The sequence below is a fragment of the Oncorhynchus mykiss genome, chromosome 16 (genome assembly GCF_057628025.1).
Source record: "Oncorhynchus mykiss isolate SJ-2025 chromosome 16, ASM5762802v1, whole genome shotgun sequence".
NCBI classification, from domain to species: domain Eukaryota; kingdom Metazoa; phylum Chordata; class Actinopteri; order Salmoniformes; family Salmonidae; genus Oncorhynchus; species Oncorhynchus mykiss.
The window spans coordinates 75,545,001-75,564,220 of record NC_143037.1 but is presented as its reverse complement, the minus strand read 5'-3'; the positions used below and the strand labels follow the sequence as shown (position 1 = coordinate 75,564,220).

At 44.9% G+C, this 19,220-nt stretch overlaps 2 protein-coding genes across 2 annotated transcripts in view; one reads left to right on the top strand and one right to left on the bottom strand.

Annotated features, from left to right (window-relative positions):
• The first annotated feature begins 321 nt into the window (after nt 1-321).
• Nucleotides 322-7,125, top strand: LOC110492600 (ATP synthase peripheral stalk subunit b, mitochondrial). The gene is made up of 7 exons (XM_036947748.2): nt 322-416; nt 1,232-1,268; nt 2,973-3,115; nt 4,255-4,418; nt 5,035-5,160; nt 5,563-5,742; nt 6,966-7,125. The coding sequence occupies exons 1-7, from the start codon at nt 389-391 to the stop codon at nt 7,041-7,043; spliced, it is 756 nt and encodes a 251-aa protein (XP_036803643.2). The 5' UTR covers nt 322-388; the 3' UTR covers nt 7,044-7,125.
• Nucleotides 7,126-16,341: 9,216 nt separating this feature from the next.
• The window catches only part of LOC110492601 (glutathione S-transferase Mu 3), a 10,335-nt gene continuing 7,456 nt past the window's right edge, over nt 16,342-19,220 (bottom strand). The window contains exons 6-8 of the mRNA XM_021567028.3: nt 17,325-17,420; nt 17,076-17,186; nt 16,342-16,877 (exon numbers count right to left, since the gene is read on the bottom strand). Of these exons, the coding sequence (XP_021422703.1) occupies nt 16,782-16,877; nt 17,076-17,186; nt 17,325-17,420 (303 nt within the window). The 3' untranslated portion in view covers nt 16,342-16,781. The remainder of the gene's footprint in view (nt 16,878-17,075; nt 17,187-17,324; nt 17,421-19,220) is intronic.

Here is a 19,220-nt window from a genome sequence, read left to right as displayed (position 1 = left end):
GTAACTACTGGACATGATGCATATACACTGTAAAACTCCTATCAATGTATTATTTTGTGTGTGTTTTGAAAATAACATGGGGCTGATTGCCTCTGGACTTGAAACACTGTGCTTTCAAACTAGGCCTATTCATAACGCTCAAAACAAATTTCAACTGCAACTATATTTAGGAGCTTAATAACTTAATATCCCGTGCGGCAAAGGTCATATCTATTTCACTTGTGTGCAACCTAGTGGATTAAACACTGAACAACAGGACAATTTGTATGACAGTGACATTCAAATCCCGTTTATAATCTCGCGACGTTTGACGGTCTCTTTGCAGTAGAAGGGCACGAAGAGAAGGTGGTCAGGAAATCTAAGACTTGGCACTTTTTCCGTTTAACCAATGCTGTCTAGGATCGTTTTCGTTTCAGGTATGCAATGTCAGCGTGTCATATATACTATTGAGTTGAAATAGCAGTAGTAATGTCACGAAGTGTGGCTGATTTGAAATGTAAAGCTGAAGGGTAAAGTCTGGAGGAGAAGGCCTCAATCACAATTGAATGAGCAACATGCTAACCTAGCAAGAACAGGGTAAATATAGCTAGCAAACCGTAAATGTTACGTGGCAAAAATATTCTTTATTTGTCCAATCTGGGTAGTTATTGCACCCATATTTTGGAATAACTAACGTTATTTAGTTACAGTAAATGTCAAAGTAACATTGTTTTTGACGTTAGCCAGACTGTCCTTGCTTGTTGGGAAAGGTGTCAAGCCTTCCACAGTTAAACTGTTAGCATAGCTAACTTCACTGACAGCTGGCAACTCATCGTGCAAGTTCATCATGCATAATATTGGTGTCTTGAAGTAGGTATTTGTTTGTTAAACAACTAGTTAGCTAGATAGATACCTAAAATATGTTTTTGCTAACTAGGGACAATGTCGAGTCCTGGACGGTTAACAAACGTTAGCTAGCGTACTAACACTTGTAGATGTCGTGGCTATTGCACTTGACAGCTGATTTGACGTTGGCTAGCGAAAGCTTGTATGTGGATACAGTTCCCTAGCACAGACTCTGTTTGACTGCATAAGTAAAACTCCATATTATTCTCTACCATTATGTGATTTATTTTTTTTAGCAACAGAGCAGACTCTTTAAATCAGTCACATGTTTCATTGACACTTAAATTCATGACATTCAAAACCTGTTTCTTGTCTTAATTATATTGACTGTTCTTTTCTCCTCCAGCTAATGCTGTAAAAAGCAGTGGTCCCCTCGGCGCTGGGTATGCACTTGTTATTATTACTTTAGCATGAAGCTACATGACGTTCTCTAAGTAAACATTACACAATTAAATGTCAGTACACTGCATTTCAAACCGAGTCAGTTGTACAACTGAAATGTCTTCCCTATTTAACCCAACCCCTCTGATTCAGAGAGGTGAGGTGGACTGCCTTAATTGACATCCACGTTTTCGGCGCCCCGAGGAACAGTGGGGTTAACTGCCTTATTGTGGTGCAGAACGACAGATTTTTACCTTGTCATCAGCCCGGGGATTCGATCCAGCAACCTTTTGGTTACTGGTCCAACGCTCTAACCGCTAGGCTTTCAAACCCTAACGATGCTCCATTGGCCCAACTCTAACCTCTAGGCTTCCTGCCGCTCCATTGGCCCAACGCTCTAACCGCTAGGCTTCCTGCCGCTCCATTGGCCCAACGCTCTAACCGCTAGGCTTCCTGCCGCTCCATTGGCCCAACGCTCTAACCGCTAGGCTTCCTGCCGCTCCATTGGTCCAACGCTCTAACCGCTAGGCTTCCTGCCGCTCCATTGGCCCAACGCTCTAACCGCTAGGCTTCCTGCCGCTCCATTGGCCCAACGCTCTAACCGCTAGGCTTCCTGCCGCTCCATTGGCCCAACGCTCTAACCGCTAGGCTTCCTGCCGCTCCATTGGCCCAACGCTCTAACCGCTAGGCTTCCTGCCGCTCCATTGGCCCCACGCTCTAACCGCTAGGCTTCCAAACCCTAACGACGCTCCATTGGCCCAACGCTCTAACCGCTAGGCTTCCTGCTGCTCCATTGGTCCAGCGTCGTTAGGCTTTGGGACAGGGTTGTAGTTAAGTAAAGGTTAAATAAAATAAAATGTATCTTTAAAGTCTAGCCAACTTGGATCTATTTGATTGCTAACAAGGTAGAACAGTTGAACTGTTATGAACACACCCTCATGTCTGTCTCCAGCTGTTTGAACAGCGTGGCCTGTTCATTTTGTTTAGATGTTGAAACCAAGTGGCCTACCTGGATGAGATGCTTATTTCTCAGAATGAGAACGAGATGCCAATTCCTTATACAAATATTTTTATGCTCAATGCATATTTTTATAAAACAGACTAGACATCTAGCAAGTAACAATATGTGGCTAAAATGCTGAACATTAATTTCTCACAATCATGTTCAATGATGCTCTCGTTTTAGTAGGGTCTACTTAATTCTACGTTTTGGGAGTTGAGGCCTCTTTAAAAAAGGTTACCTTCTCCTCTATTACAGTAAAACAATGTCCTTGTGTTTGTGTCCACTTGACCCGGTTCTGTTGGACAAAACCTGAAAGGCGAGTTGAAACCGCTTGTCAGAGAGGCAGAAGTGATCTCTCATCTTTGTTGGTGTGAGGGCCTTGGGGTGAGAGAGTGCACGGAAGGAGATCGTTAAAAACCTTGATTCTTTCCATACAGGCATTGGGTTGGGTTAAATGCGGAAGATGCATTTCGGGTTCATTTGCATTGTTGTGCAACTGACCAGGTATTCCCCTTTCTCTAAATGCCAATTCACAACACTAGATATGTCATTTTAGTGGTCCAGTAGTTTCGATACGAATTGGCAAACTAGATAAATGAAATAAGGGTGACAAAATGATAATGGGGACCTTGAACTCTACATTGAAGTTCTACATGCCCGTCCTCACCATAGTTCCTACAATAAAGTCTGCCTGTCTTCCCAGGCTGGTCCAGCTGTCCCACCTCCACACGTCCCCCAACAGCCAAGCTCCAGTCCCTGCTCTGCCAGAGAAGGGAGGCAAGACACGCCATGGCATCATCCCTGAGGAGATCTTCCAGCTCCTGTACCCCAAGACTGGAGTCACAGGTCAGCAGAACTTCCACAAACCTCGAGCAGTGTTCAGATAGAAAAATTATATGTAGGACAAACATGCCTCACTGACATGTTGAATAACTAATAATTTAATCTGTATTCATGACATATTTATCTACATAATCAACATTTGCATATTGAATGTGGCCATGGACTTTCACTCCCCATCCCCTCTCTTATCTGCCCACCTCCCTATCCCCTCCCATCCCCTCTTCCTCCTCCCCTTCCCATCTACTTTTCCCCTTGACACTCTCCTCCCATCCCTACTCCTCCTCCCATCCCTACTCCTCCTCCCCTCTCCTCCTCCTCCCCTCTCCTCCCATCCCCTCTCCTCCCATCCCCTCTCCTCCCATCCCCCCTCCTCCCAACAACACAGAGTTACACATGGAATAAACAAACGTACAGTCAATAACACAATAGAAAAGGTGTGTATATATACAGTGTGTGGAAATGAGGTAGGATAAGAGAGGTAAGGCAATAAATAGGCCATGGTGGTGAAATAATTACAATATAGCAATTAAATACTGGAGGGATAGATGTGCAGAAGATGTGTGCAAGTAGAGATACTGGGGTGCAAAGGAGCAATGAAGGAGAGTTGTATGGCATTGAATCTCGTCTGGAGGTTAGTTAACACAGTGTCCAAAGAAGGGCCAGAAGTATACAGAATGGTGTCGTCTGCGTAGAGGTGGATCAGAGAATCACCAGCAGCAAGAGCGACATCATTGCTGTATACAGAGAGTTGGCCCGAGAATTGAACCCTGTGGCACCCCCATAGAGACTGCCAGAGGTCCAGACAACAGGCCCTCCGATTTGACACACTGAACTCTATCTGAGAAGTAGTTGGTGAACCAGGCGAGGCAATCATTTTAAGAAACCAAGGCTGTCGAGTCTGCCGATAAGAATGTTGTGATTGACAGAGTCGAAAGCCTTGGCCAGGTCGACGAAAACGGCTGCACAGTACTGTCTCTTATCGATGGCGGTTATGATATCGTTTAGGACCTTGAGCGTGGCTGAGGTGCACCCGTGACCAGCTCCGAAAACCAAATCCTGTTCTGCTTCTCTCTCTCTCTTGCTCTTCTCCTCTATAAATTATACTAAATAAACGTTGGCATCTCCACTCCTGTTGTCTCCAGGCCCCTACATGCTGGGTGCTGGGCTGCTCACGTACATTCTCTCCAAGGAGATCTACATCATCAACCACGAGACCTTCGCTGCTGCCTGCATGGGTACGGTCATCATCTACGGTGTCAGGAAGTTCGGCCCCGACGTCGCGGCTTTCGCTGACAAACTGAACGAGGTGCGGAATTTATTGTCCTCCTGAGTTTGTTTGGCCTATTTGATCATTAATTGCAGGTCTTCTTGTCGTAAATCTTTTGGACTTTTGTAGTAGTTCTGCAGCAATGTTTCTCAACTCCTCCAGTACCCCCCCCCCCCCCCCCCCGGGCAGCCTCAACTCCTCCGGTACCCCCCCCCACAGCAGCCCCCAACTCCTCCAGCAGCCCCCAACTCCTCCAGTAGCCCCCAACTCCTCCAGCAGCCCCCAACTCCTCCAGCAGCCCCCAACTCCTCCAGCAGCCCCCAACTCCTCCAGCAGCCCCCAACTCCTCCAGTAGCCCCCAACTCCTCCAGCAGCCCCCAACTCCTCCAGTACCCCCCCAGCAGTGTTTCTACACTGGAGTACTGAAAAGATGCACCATGTTAATGCACAGCCTCGTTTCTACTGAATTTTCTATTGAGGCTTTTAGCCCCTCCCCTATTTAAAGTCACCAGTCCTGAGACATTTCATATGTTATGCAAACTGTCCATATGCTGTGTCCCTCGTAGTCTCATAGCTGACCTATGACCCTTACCCTCTGTTACCTGTGTTCTGGTTTTGACCCTCTGACGTTGGCTGTGTGTTCTGGTTTTTGCAGGAGAAAGTGCAGAAGGCTCAGGAAGTGAAGGACCTGGCCATGACCAGCTTGGCTCAGGCCGTCCTGGATGAGAAGAAGGAGCAGTGGAGAGCAGAGGGACGACAGATGCTCTTCGACGCTAAGAGGGTGAGTCGGTTACCTGACGTTAGAACACGTGTCTCGTCTGTATGGTAAAGAGGAGTTAAACTCTGGGCTCAACCCACACTCTGACGAGGTCAAATCAGTCCAATTTGAAAAGCCTTTTGATAGACTTGTTTTTAACATGGTCTTCAGCCAGGAGTAAGCTTCATCTAGGTCTGTGTAACCACTCCTAGGGCTGGTATTTCAGGACACAGATTTAATTAAGCGTAAACTTGGATTAAAAAGCATTGTGAATGGAGAATATCTGAAAGAGTGTTTTAAAAAAAATAATTCCAGGATTAAACGGTTTCTGGGGAAACCAGACCCTAACGTCTTTGTATGATTTTAGCATGAGATGGTGTGCTAATGTCTTCTCCGTTATTCCCCCCCCCCCCCACCTCACCTCAGAACAACGTGGCCATGCTACTGGAGACCAACCGTAGGGAGAGGGTCCACATGGTGACCAACGAGGTGAAGAAGAGGCTGGACTACCAGATCGCCCTGCAGACCCTTCATCGCCGCATGGAGCAGGAACACATGGTGAACTGGGTGGAGAAGAACGTAGTCACCAGCATCACCCCCCAGCAGGTGGGTTGGGGAACGTTATGGATTTGACTGGAGTGTGTATAGAGATGGGGAACGTTATGGATTTGACTGGAGTGTGTATAGAGATGGGGAACGTTATGGATTTGACTGGAGTGTGTATAGTCAGTATAGAGATGGGGGAACTGTTAGAGGAATTTAATTCCTCTTATGTTTTAACACCCAATTAAAATTAAACACTCTGTCAATTCATAAGGATATGTATGACCCTTATTAGTATAAAAATGGACAGAGCCCAGTCTTAAAGTCAAACAGCAGCCTTTATTCATGAGAGTACTGCTCCTTACACATTTTACCACAGGTTCTAAACTTAAAATGACGTCATTAGTTTCAGTAGCAACCCGTGCCCTCTCCGTTCCAGTACAAAGGCTGGTATGGTTCTCACATCGTCTCTCCCTATTAAGATAATATACGACCGAGCCAAGGTCATGCTTGTGAAGATAAGCCTTCTAGCCAGACTGGCGATATAGTTAATTCATTTCTACCAAGGAACAGACAGTCATTGTTCTAATTCTTGATTATATTTACGCACATTATATTCAGTACTAGGATTAAAGAAAATTCATACATATAAAGTAACATAGTATTCTGATTAGTACATATACAGTAACATAATAGTATTCTGATTAGTACATATACAGTAACATAATAGTATTCTGATTAGTACATATACAGTAACATAATAGTATTCTGATGAGTCAGTCCTGATTGAAATGTATACATAATTAGTCAACATTGATAAAAAATTCCCTTAACAGGAACATTATGGATTTGACTGGAGTGTGTATAGTCAGTATAGAGATGGGGAACATTATGGATTTGACTGCTGTATAGAAGGATGTGTGTGTATGTATTTGAGGGATAGGTCATATGTGTGTGTGTGTATTTAAGGGGTGTGTGTGTGTATTTGAGGGGTAGGTCATATATGTGTGTGTATGTATTTGAGGGATAGGTCATATATGTGTGTGTGTGTGTGTGTGTATTTAAGGGGTGTGTGTGTGTGTGTATTTGAGGGGTAGGTCATATGTGTGTATGTATTTGAGGGGTAGGTCTATATACTGGACCAGTCAACAGTTTGGACACACCTACTCATTCAAGGGTTTTTCTTTATTTCTACATTTTAGAATAATAGTGAAAACATCAAAACTATGAAATAACACCTATGGAATCATGTAGTAACCAAAGAACCTGTTCACTTTGTGTTTCAGGAGAAGACGAGTATTGCCAAGTGCATCACAGACCTGAAGGTGTTGGCTAAAGTCCAGCAGGCTAAGGCCACTGCGTAATTCACCACTGTAACAGTCTAGACCTTCTCTCCTGAACCCCAACTGTTTTCATTTCAAATAAACTATTTCCTCTTTAACCATATATGGTCTGTGTGTGTGTGTGTGTGTGTGTGTGTGTGTGTACTGTGCATGTCAACTGATCATAAAATAAAAGTCATTTTATTCGGTTCTAGTTTGGTGTTCTTGGCGCACCCGGATCATTTTCGTCAACATCCGCTGAATTGCAGAGCGTGAAATTAAATTACTAAAAATATTTAATTTTCATGAAATCACAAGTGCAATATAGCAGAACACAGTTTAGCTTGTTGTTAATCCACCTGGGGTGTCAGATTTCAAAAAAAGCTTTACAGCAAAAGCTTTCCAAGCGTTCTATGTTAGGACATCTCTCTCAGCAGACATTACAAACAGCTAGCAGCAAAGTAGATTGGTCAGAAAAGCAATAAAATGTATCGCTTACCTTTGATCTTCGGATGTTTGCACTCACGAGACTCCCAGTTACACAATTAAATTTTCCTTTTGTTCCATAAAGATAATTTTTATATCCAAAATACCTCAATTTGGTTGGCGCGTTTTGTTCAGAAATCCACGGTCACGACGGGGCAGACACAAATTCCAAATAGTATCCGTAAAGTTCGTAGAAACATGTCAAACGTGTTTTTATAATCGATCCTCAGGTTGATTTTACAATAAATAATCAATAATATTTCAACCGGACCGTAGCTTTTTCAATAGGAGAGAGGGAGAAAATGTCTGCTCCAAGCTGTTGTGCATGCAAAACTAGGGACACGCAGCTATGCACTGACGCGATGTGATCATTCTCGCTCATTTTTCAGAATAAAAGCCTGAAACTAAGTCTAAAGACTGTTCACACCATGTGGAAGCTATAGAGAAAGGAATCTGGTTGATATCCCTTTAAATGGAGGGAAGGCATGCAGGAACAGAGGTTTCAGGAAAAACAGTACTTCCTGGTTGGATTTTCCTCAGGTTTTCACCTGCAATATCAGTTCTGTTATACTCACAGACAATATATTGACAGCTTTGGAAACTTTTAGTGTTTCCTAAGCTAATCTGATAATTATATGCATATTCTGTGCCTGCGAAATAGGCAGTTTCATTTTGGTATGTTTTTCATCCCAATATCAAAATACTGCCCCCTACACTCGGTTTAACCACGGATGGAGAATGTTTTCAACATGTACTATGTTATTATTGTGAAATTAATATATTTGATAAGATTTTCGCCTTACTGAATACACCCTACTACTCAGGTTGACTTTGACTGTGACGTTTGGATATTTGTGCTTTTTACCTGCCTATTGGTTTGGGGATGCTTTGCCTTAAACATGTATGCCAACAGTGAAATATGAGCAGGTTGATCATGAACCAGCGAATAGGACAAAGGCTATTTTCACAGGTAATAATGGACTTCTTGATTTGACGCATAAGATACTGTAATGTCTGAGGGATAGACCATCAAATAATAGTATGAGCTTTGTAGTGTTTGTTGGCAGTTTTAAGTTAAACGATGTATTCGTATTTATTATGGATCCCATTTAGTTCCTGCCAAGGCAGCAGCTACTCTTCCTGGGGTTTATTATGGATCCCCATTATTTCCTGCCAAGGCAGCAGCTACTCTTCCTGGGGTTTATTATGGATCCCCATTTAGTTCCTGCCAAGGCAGCAGCTACTCTTCCTGGGGTTTATTATGGATCCCCATTAGTTCCTGCCGAGGCAGCAGCTACTCTTCCTAGTTTATTATGGATCCCCATTTAGTTCCTGCCGAGGCAGCAGCTACTCTTCCTGGGGTTTATTATGGATCCCCATTAGTTCCTACCAAGGCAGCAGCTACTCTTCCTGGGGTTTATTATGGATCCCCATTAGTTCCTGTCAAGGCAGCAGCTACTCTTCCTGGGGTTTATTATGGATCCCCATTAGTTCCTGTCAAGGCAGCAGCTACTCTTCCTGGGGTTTATTATGGATCCCCATTTAGTTCCTGCCAAGGCAGCAGCTACTCTTCCTGGGGTTTATTATGGATCCCCATTTAGTTCCTGCCAAGGCAGCAGCTACTCTTCCTGGGGTTTAGTATGGATCCCCATTTAGTTCCTGCCAAGGCAGCAGCTACTCTTCCTGGGGTTTATTATGGATCCCCATTAGTTCCTGTCAAGGCAGCAGCTACTCTTCCTGGGGTTTATTATGGATCCCCATTTAGTTCCTGCCAAGGCAGCAGCTACTCTTCCTGTGGTTTATTATGGATCCCCATTTAGTTCCTGCCAAGGCAGCAGCTACTCTTCCTGGGGTTTATTATGGATCCCCATTTAGTTCCTGCCAAGGCAGCAGCTACTCTTCCTGGGGTTTATTATGGATCCCCATTTAGTTCCTGCCAAGGCAGCAGCTACTCTTCCTGGGGTTTATTATGGATCCCCATTTAGTTCCTGCCAAGGCAGCAGCTACTCTTCCTGGGGTTTATTATGGATCCCCATTTAGTTCCTGCCAAGGTAGCAGCTACTCTTCCTGGGGTTTATTATGGATCCCATTTAGTTCCTGTCAAGGCAGCAGCTACTCTTCCTGGGGTTTATTATGGATCCCATTTAGTTCCTGTCAAGGCAGCAGCTACTCTTCCTGGGGTTTATTATGAATCTCCATTAGTTCCTGTCAAGGCAGCAGCTCCTCTTCCTGGGGTTTATTATGGTCCCCATTTAGTTCCTGTCAAGGCAGCAGCTATTCTTCCTGGGGTTTATTATGGATCCCATTTAGTTCCTGTCAAGGCAACAGCTACTCTTCCTGGGGTTTATTATGGATCCCCATTTAGTTCCTATCAAGGCAGCAGCTACTCTTCCTGGGGTTTATTATGGATCCCATTTAGTTCCTGTCAAGGCAGCAGCTATTCTTCCTGGGGTTTATTATGGATCCCCATTTAGTTCCTGCCAAGGCAGCAGCTACTCTTCCTGGGGTTTATTATGGATCCCCATTTAGTTCCTGCCAAGGCAGCAGCTACTCTTCCTGGGGTTTATTATGGATCCCCATTTAGTTCCTGTCAAGGCAGCAGCTACTCTTCCTGGGGTTTATTATGGATCCCCATTAGTTCCTACCAAGGCAGCAGCTACTCTTCCTGGGGTTTATTATGGATCCCCATTAGTTCCTGCCAAGGCAGCAGCTACTCTTCCTGGGGTTTATTATGGATCCCCATTAGTTCCTGCCAAGGCAGCAGCTACTCTTCCTGGGGTTTATTATGGATCCCCATTAGTTCCTGCCAAGGCAGCAGCTACTCTTCCTGGGGTTTATTATGGATCCCCATTTAGTTCCTGTCAAGGCAGCAGCTACTCTTCCTGGGGTTTATTATGGATCCCCATTTAGTTCCTGCCAAGGCAGCAGCTACTCTTCCTGGGGTTTATTATGGATCCCCATTAGTTCCTGTCAAGGCAGCAGCTACTCTTCCTGGGGTTTATTATGGATCCCCATTTAGTTCCTGCCAAGGCAGCAGCTACTCTTCCTGGGGTTTATTATGGATCCCCATTTAGTTCCTGCCAAGGCAGCAGCTACTCTTCCTGGGGTTTATTATGGATCCCCATTTAGTTCCTGCCAAGGCAGCAGCTACTCTTCCTGGGGTTTATTATGGATCCCCATTTAGTTCCTGCCAAGGCAGCAGCTACTCTTCCTGGGGTTTATTATGGATCCCCATTTAGTTCCTGCCAAGGCAGCAGCTACTCTTCCTGGGGTTTATTATGGATCCCCATTTAGTTCCTGCCAAGGCAGCAGCTACTCTTCCTGGGGTTTATTATGAATCTCCATTAGTTCCTGTCAAGGCAGCAGCTCCTCTTCCTGGGGTTTATTATGGTCCCCATTTAGTTCCTGTCAAGGCAGCAGCTATTCTTCCTGGGGTTTATTATGGATCCCATTTAGTTCCTGTCAAGGCAACAGCTACTCTTCCTGGGGTTTATTATGGATCCCCATTTAGTTCCTATCAAGGCAGCAGCTACTCTTCCTGGGGTTTATTATGGATCCCATTTAGTTCCTGTCAAGGCAGCAGCTATTCTTCCTGGGGTTTATTATGGATCCCCATTTAGTTCCTGCCAAGGCAGCAGCTACTCTTCCTGGGGTTTATTATGGATCCCCATTTAGTTCCTGCCAAGGCAGCAGCTACTCTTCCTGGGGTTTTTTATGGATCCCCATTTAGTTCCTGTCAAGGCAGCAGCTACTCTTCCTGGGGTTTATTATGGATCCCCATTAGTTCCTACCAAGGCAGCAGCTACTCTTCCTGGGGTTTATTATGGATCCCTATTAGTTCCTGCCAAGGCAGCAGCTACTCTTCCTGGGGTTTATTATGGATCCCCATTAGTTCCTGCCAAGGCAGCAGCTACTCTTCCTGGGGTTTATTATGGATCCCCATTAGTTCCTGCCAAGGCAGCAGCTAATCTTCCTGGGGTTTATTATGGATCCTTATTAGTTCCTACCAAGGCAGCAGCTACTCTTCCTGGGGTTTATTATGGATCCCCATTAGTTCCTACCAAGGCAGCAGCTACTCTTCCTGGGGTTTATTATGAATCCTCATTAGTTCCTGTCAAGGCAGCAGCTACTCTTCCTGGGGTTTATTATGGATCCCCATTAGTTCCTGCCAAGGCAGCAGCTACTCTTCCTGGGGTTTATTATGGATCCCCATTAGTTCCTACCAAGGCAGCAGCTACTCTTCCTGGGGTTTATTATGGATCCCCATTAGTTCCTGCCAAGGCAGCAGCTAATCTTCCTGGGGTTTATTATGGATCCGCATTAGTTCCTACCAAGGCAGCAGCTACTCTTCCTGGGGTTTATTATGGATCCCCATTAGTTCCTGTCAAGGCAGTAGCTACTCTTCCTGGGGTTTATTATGAATTATCATTAGTTCCTGCCAAGGCAGCAGCTACTCTTCCTGGGGTTTATTATGGATCCCCATTAGTTCCTACCAAGGCAGCAGCTACTCTTCCTGGGGTTTATTATGGATCCCCATTAGTTCCTGCCAAGGCAGCAGCTAATCTTCCTGGGGTTTATTATGGATCCGCATTAGTTCCTACCAAGGCAGCAGCTACTCTTCCTGGGGTTTATTATGGATCCCCATTAGTTCCTGTCAAGGCAGCAGCTACTCTTCCTGGGGTTTATTATGAATACATAGTTATAACATTGTAATTATATAGCTATAATATTGCTATTACATAGTTATAACATTAATTATATTGATATTACATAGTTATAACATTAATTATATAGCTATTACATAGTTATAACATTGTAATTATATAACTATACTATTGATATTACATAGTTATAACATTGTAATTATATAGCTATACTATTGATATTAAATAGTTATAACATTGTAATTATATAACTATTCTATTGCCATTACATATCTACTACATTGTGTTTCTCTGTCTAATTTGCATTGATATTGCATTGTTACTACATTGTTATAGCATTGTTAATCTCCTTTCCTGCCCCAGTAAGGATGCATGTGATCTATGACTTCATGGCCAGGAACCACCAGGAGCTGAGCATTATGAAGAGAGAGGTGGTCCAGGTGGGTTGGGGTTGAACCACCAGGAGCTGAGTATTATGAAGAGAGAGGTGGTCCAGGTGGGTTGGGGTTGAACCCCCAGGAGCTGAGCATTATGAAGAGAGAGGTGGTCCAGGTGGGTTGGGGTTGAACCACCAGGAGCTGAGCATTATGAAGAGAGAGGTGGTCCAGGTGGGTTGGGGTTGAACCACCAGGAGCTGAGCATTATGAAGAGAGAGGTGGTACAGGTGGGTTGGGGTTGAACCCCCAGGAGCTGAGCATTATGAAGAGAGAGGTGGTCCAGGTGGGTTGGGGTTGAACCACCAGGAGCTGAGCATTATGAAGAGAGAGGTGGTCCAGGTGGGTTGGGGTTGAACCACCAGGAGCTGAGCATTATGAAGAGAGAGGTGGTACAGGTGGGTTGGGGTTGAACCACCAGGAGCTGAGCATTATGAAGAGAGAGGTGGTACAGGTGGGTTGGGGTTGAACCACCAGGAGCTGAGCATTATGAAGAGAGAGGTGGTCCAGGTGGGTTGGGGTTGAAATACCAGGAGCTGAGCATTATGAAGAGAGAGGTGGTACAGGTGGGTTGGGGTTGAACCACCAGGAGCTGAGCATTATGAAGGGGGAGGTGGTACAGGTGGGTTGGGGTTGAACCACCAGGAGCTGAGCATTATGAAGAGAGAGGTGGTACAGGTGGGTTGGGGTTGAACCACCAGGAGCTGAGCATTATGAAGGGAGAGGTGGTACAGGTGGGTTGGGGTTGAACCACCAGGAGCTGAGCATTATGAAGGGAGAGGTGGTCCAGGTGGGTTGGGGTTGAACCACCAGGAGCTGAGCATTATGAAGAGAGAGGTGGTCCAGGTGGGTTGGGGTTGAACCACCAGGAGCTGAGCATTATGAAGAGAGAGGTGGTCCAGGTGGGTTGGGGTTGAACCACCAGGAGCTGAGCATTATGAAGAGAGAGGTGGTCCAGGTGGGTTGGGGTTGAACCACCAGGAGCTGAGCATTATGAAGAGAGAGGTGGTACAGGTGGGTTGGGGTTGAACCACCAGGAGCTGAGCATTATGAAGGGAGAGGTGGTACAGGTGGGTTGGGGTTGAACCACCAGGAGCTGAGCATTATGAAGGGAGAGGTGGTCCAGGTGGGTTGGGGTTGAACCACCCGGAGCTGAGCATTATGAAGGGAGAGGTGGTACAGGTGGGTTGGGTTTGAACCACCAGGAGCTGAGCATTATGAAGAGAGAGGTGGTCCAGGTGGGTTGGGGTTGAACCACCAGGAGCTGAGCATTATGAAGAGAGAGGTGGTCCAGGGGAACAGTCATAGCAGTGAATGTCCAATCCAAACCAGAATCAAAACAACAAAATTGATGGGTGGTTTTCAATACTAGAAAAATATGTCAGTGAAAAAAAGTATCTTGTTGACAGACATAGCTGGCCAGAGGACAGTCATCATGTAGGATTAGGTTATGGCTGCTGCAATTAGTGGAAAATAAACTCTTAGTGGTTAATAGAAGAGAAAAAATGCATTATAGTCATGTTTGGTATGTGTATTCAGGTGTAACTGTTGAGCGTGAAAAGCCCAGCAGCATTGCAGTGCTTGACACACCCAAACAGGTTCTCCGGGCATCTACTACCATACCTCGTTCAATGTTTGGTCTTGTCCATTCACCCTCTGAATGGCACACACACAATCCATGTCTCAATCGTCTCAATGTTTAAAAATCCCTCTTTAGCCTGTCTCCGCTCCTTCATTTACACTGATTGAAGTGGATTTTCTAGGAAGGTTTTCCACTAGATGTTGGAACATTGCTGCTATAACAGCCTCCAGTCTTCTGGGAAGGCTTTCCACTAGATGTTGGAACATTGCTGCTATAACAGCCTCCAGTCTTCTGGGAAGGCTTTCCACTAGCTGTTGGAACATTGCTGCTATAACAGCCTCCAGTTTTCTGGGAAGGCTTTCCACTAGATGTTGGAACATTGCTGCGGGGACTTGCTTCCATTCAGCCACAAGAGCATTAGCGAGGTCGGGCACTGATGTTGGGTTGATGAGGCCTGGCTCGCAGTCGGCGTTCATAAGGTGTTCGATGGGGTTGAGGTCAGGGCTCTGTGCAGGCCAATCAATTTATTCCACACTGATCTTGACAAACCCTTTCTCTATGGACCTCGCTTTGTGCACGGGGGCATTGTCATCCTGAAACAGGAAAGGGCCTTCCCCAAACTGTTGCCACAAGATTGTGAGCACAGAATTGTCTACAATGTCATTGTTTGCTGTAGCGTTAAGATCTCCCTTCACTGGAACTAAGGGGCCTAGCTTGAACCATGAAAAACAGCCCCAGACCATTATTCCCCTTCCACCAAACTTTACAGTTAGTGCTATGTATTCTCCTGGCATCCGCCAAACCCAGATTTGTCCGTCGGACTGCCAAGCAACATCAATAAGGTATCATAGCATTCACCTGGTCAGTCTGTCAATGAAAGGTGTTCCTAATATTGCATGCACCGAGTATGATTTCTTCTTCTTCTTCTTCTTCTAGGTAATGGACAAGTCGGGGGCAGTGGTGGAGAGTCCGTAATGAACGTGGTGAGGAGGGTCATGTTGCCAAGAATGTTCTGGAGACTTCTGGATGGAAGGGAACTCTGGGACGAGGGCTGAGGAGGTGTGATTCCCACCAGTCCAGATCTCCAGACGGTAAAGAATGGCTGGAGTACAAGTCCTTCTCCAAAATGTAAGACATCACATGCACTCTTTTTAACCACACAAGCAAGCAACTGACGAATGAGGGAGCAGTAAGGTATGGCGTTTTCTCCTTGGGAGGACTGCTTACATTGAAACTAGTCTCAAGGAGCAGGGACATGGACTAGAACAAGTCTACAGACCAGAGGTAGAGGAGGACTCCTAAATAACCTGTAATGTTGTCTATTGCTATGGATGACCAGAGATGACATGTTGGATGTGTTTATGAAGGCTTTATAAAATGGCTCTGTGTTGTCAGAACTGTTCGTAGCCTGGCCGTGCTGAACGGTGCGGTTCGTAGCCTGGCCGTGCTGAACGGTGCGGTTCGTAGCCTGGCCGTGCTGAACGGTGCTCTCCTCCTAGGGATGACCAGAGATGAGGACGATGTGTTCAGAAGTGTTCGTTCAGCTGCAGGCCATCAAGTCCTCCATAGCATACAGGCCCACACATAGTAAAACTGTACAACACGGATCGAGCAAGCTACATTTATCTAAGGGTTTGGGTGTGTTTCGGGTCATTTCTACTTCTGACAAATTCAAGATAAACAAAATACATCTGTGAGGGAGATAATGACAGCCTGGTCTTTCCCCCGTCTTCGTTTGCAGCTTGCCAGTGAATCCAACAGCTATGGCCCTTATAATGGTCGTCAGACTGACTCGTCATAAAGAACCAAGAGTCTACGGAGGGAGAACCATTTAAACCTCATAATTTTGTACACTTACACTTATTTTGTCAGTGCAGTCCGTAGAATGGAGTGATGACTAAGCAAAATAAACGGAGTAGCCAAATAGAGAACTACTTTGTTAGTACTCCTAGCCACCTGTGAGCCCATGTTAGAGCATACAGTTTGAGTAATTCTGAATATCCACATTTCCAAGAATCAAATTGACAAGCTTCAAAGTGTCCTCAATGTTCACACAGTGGTCAGATATGCAACAGTTTCCCTTTTGCACTTGAACGAATGGTACTCATCATCAAAACAATATCCTTTGCATAGTCGGGTAACATTATCCTGAAAATAAAGTGATGACACTGACATTTAATGAAATCATTTTTTTTTTTTTTTTATTAACTCAAGGTTCTAATTATCACTTTAAAAACATTTCTGCTTTTAGTTTCCAAAAAAAAAAAAAACCAAAAAGGATACAAAACAAAAATCATAAGTCAGGACAGTAAATTATTTTAGCCATTCAAACATCTAACATTAGTTGCTCACTCAATTCCAAAGATTATACATTTTCCTCCATGCCAATACTCAACCACAGGCAGCCAGATTCTGATATTTTGCCACTAAAAATAGGATTAAAGAACAGAATTGGGCTGCCTGTGTAAAAACCTTAGAGTAGCTAGTCTATTAAATGGTTAATTCAGCAGACTCCTAGATGTCTTATCGGGTCCCATGACCCCAGTGGGTGCAGAACTAACTCTCCTAATATCTAAAAATCATACGATTTATGTTTTTCCAGTCATTGGTTTCTTTACTCTTTCTTGTTGCCCCACTTGGCCATCTTGTTATTGACAGGAGTCTTTATGAAGAGGCTCGACTTCATGTAGGCTGCAATCTTCTCCAGAGCCTGTTGAGACAGACAATACAGCGTCAAGTCAATGGAGTCAACAACTAAAGTTTAAAGCCGGCGGGTGTCATCTTATTCTGTGTAGATAACATTTTTTATCCTTCAAATTGAAAAGGGAACCCTGTCAGTTACAATGGGCTTTAATTAAAAACAGAGGGAATCATAATAATCCCCAATATACAAAATGACAATCCTGACCTCGAAGCGGTCTACAAGTTCCTGTAGGTTCTTGAAGTCGTCCAGGCACTTGGAGTCAAACATTATATGTTGATCCAAAAGCTCATACATGATGAAGTCCACAAAGGTGATCTGGTTGAGGGGGAGCAACAGAGCAATTATTTATTCTCCAGAGAGGTGGTGAGTATTTTATCCTGGCCGGCACCATCGGTGCGTTACGTGTCTCACTACTTAACAGTGCAGTGACTAGCCAATAGAAGTGCATCCTACCTTGTCACCAGCAAACCACTTCCTGGTTCCTAGGAACTCTGAGAATTGCTTCAGTGTTCCGGGCAGTCTCTCTGTGTAGCCTGGCTTCATCTTGTCCTGAGGGAGAATAGAGACGGGGACTTATACTCCAAACGATCTAGGGTCACTCAGTATCAAGATGAGTCTTGGGGAATGAAAACTAGAACATAGGAAGGTATTGTACTGCTATGAAAATCGGGTGAGTAGCACGAGGTCCTTATAGCGGGCTGCAAACCCAGATCACATCGAAACAGCAAAATCCATAATCACGAGAGATCCATAGACGGGTTGGTTGTTTAAACAAAACAGACACGTTTGAAACTATGGGGCAAAAAAAAAGACTGGGTTGGTTTAGACTGTTGACCCATGTCTCAAATACATGGTTACCAGTTGTTGGTTAGCTAGCTAGTGAATTTGCCACAGTAGCATGGACATGAAGTCACTCAAAACAAAACTCTCAAAAAAGAGCCACAATACCCCACACGGCAGTTTCTTCTCATGCTTGGTGGCCATCCAGAATCACAACACAAACTTCTGCCCCATTTAAGCGTGCGCATTGTCTGTGACGTTGTCAGCTAACTGTTATGGGATTTTTTTTATGAATAATGACTAAATGAGGTGTGTTCATTAGGAAGGGGTTATATGGCATGTACCTAGGAAGAAAGGAATGTATGTGGGGGTCGAAGGAGAACGGAGAATGGCATTAACCTGTTTGAACAGGCCTGGCTGTAAATCTGTTGAGAGAATAGGACAGGGAGAGCCCCTCCAGAGCTCTGGTATCTGGGGGAGCCTGGAACTGTCAGCTGAGTGGTTATAAACTGTGGTGAGACTCAAGAGAAAATCCCTGTGTTGGTGTGTAAGTTAGGATGGTATAAAAGGAATGTATTTGTGTAAACTGCAGAACTCTCGCAAATAAATCTGGATCTGATCAATTGTGAGCTGGGAATTCTGTCTGTTTTATTGAAGACCAGAACTTCACAACCTCTGGGTATCAGACAGATAAAGATAATTGGAGTTTATGAACATCGATTACAAAAATTACTGAACACTACCCCATCTATATCGTATGCAATATATTTTAATGCCACTCAGTCACATCCGTTTTTATAGTTTACTCTATAGTTTACTCAGCCCCCCCCCCCCCCCCCCCCCCCCCCCCCCCCCCCCCCCCCCCCCCCCCCCCCCCCCCCCCCCCCCGACACTGCGTCCCACACCAAACCCCCCCCCCCCCCCCGGACGCTGCGTCCCACACCAAGCGGACTGCATCTAACCCTGTTACATTGGCAGTGTCAGTCTTTGGTACTTATAGATAGGACTCGTCAAAAGGTTGACACACCTACTCATTCAAGTTTTTTTTTTTTTTTACTATTTCCTACATTGTAGAATAGTGAAGACAAAACTATGAAATGACACATATGGAATCATGTAGTAACCAAAAAAGAAAGAAGTGTTAAATCAAAATATATCTTGCAAAGCTGTAAAGGCACTCTTAAGTCTCTCAACCAGCTTCACCCCCACACCTCCGTGCTTCACGGTGGGAACCACACACCTCCGTGCTTCACGGTGGGAACCAAACATGCGGAGAGCCTCTACTCTGCGTCTCACAAAGACAAGGCGGTTGGAACCAACGTTCTCAAATTTGGACTCATCAGGCCAGAGGACAGTCTCCTCTGAACAGTTGATGTTGAGATGTGTCTGTTATCTGAAGCGTTTACTTGGGCTGCTTTTCTGAGGCTTGTAACTCGAATGACCTTATCCTTTCCTGTGGCGGTCCGCACGAGAGCCAGTTTCATCGTAGTGCTTGATGGTTTTAGCAACTTCACTTGAAGAAACTTTCTTAAGTTCTTTAAGACCTTCATGTCTTAAATTAATGACGGA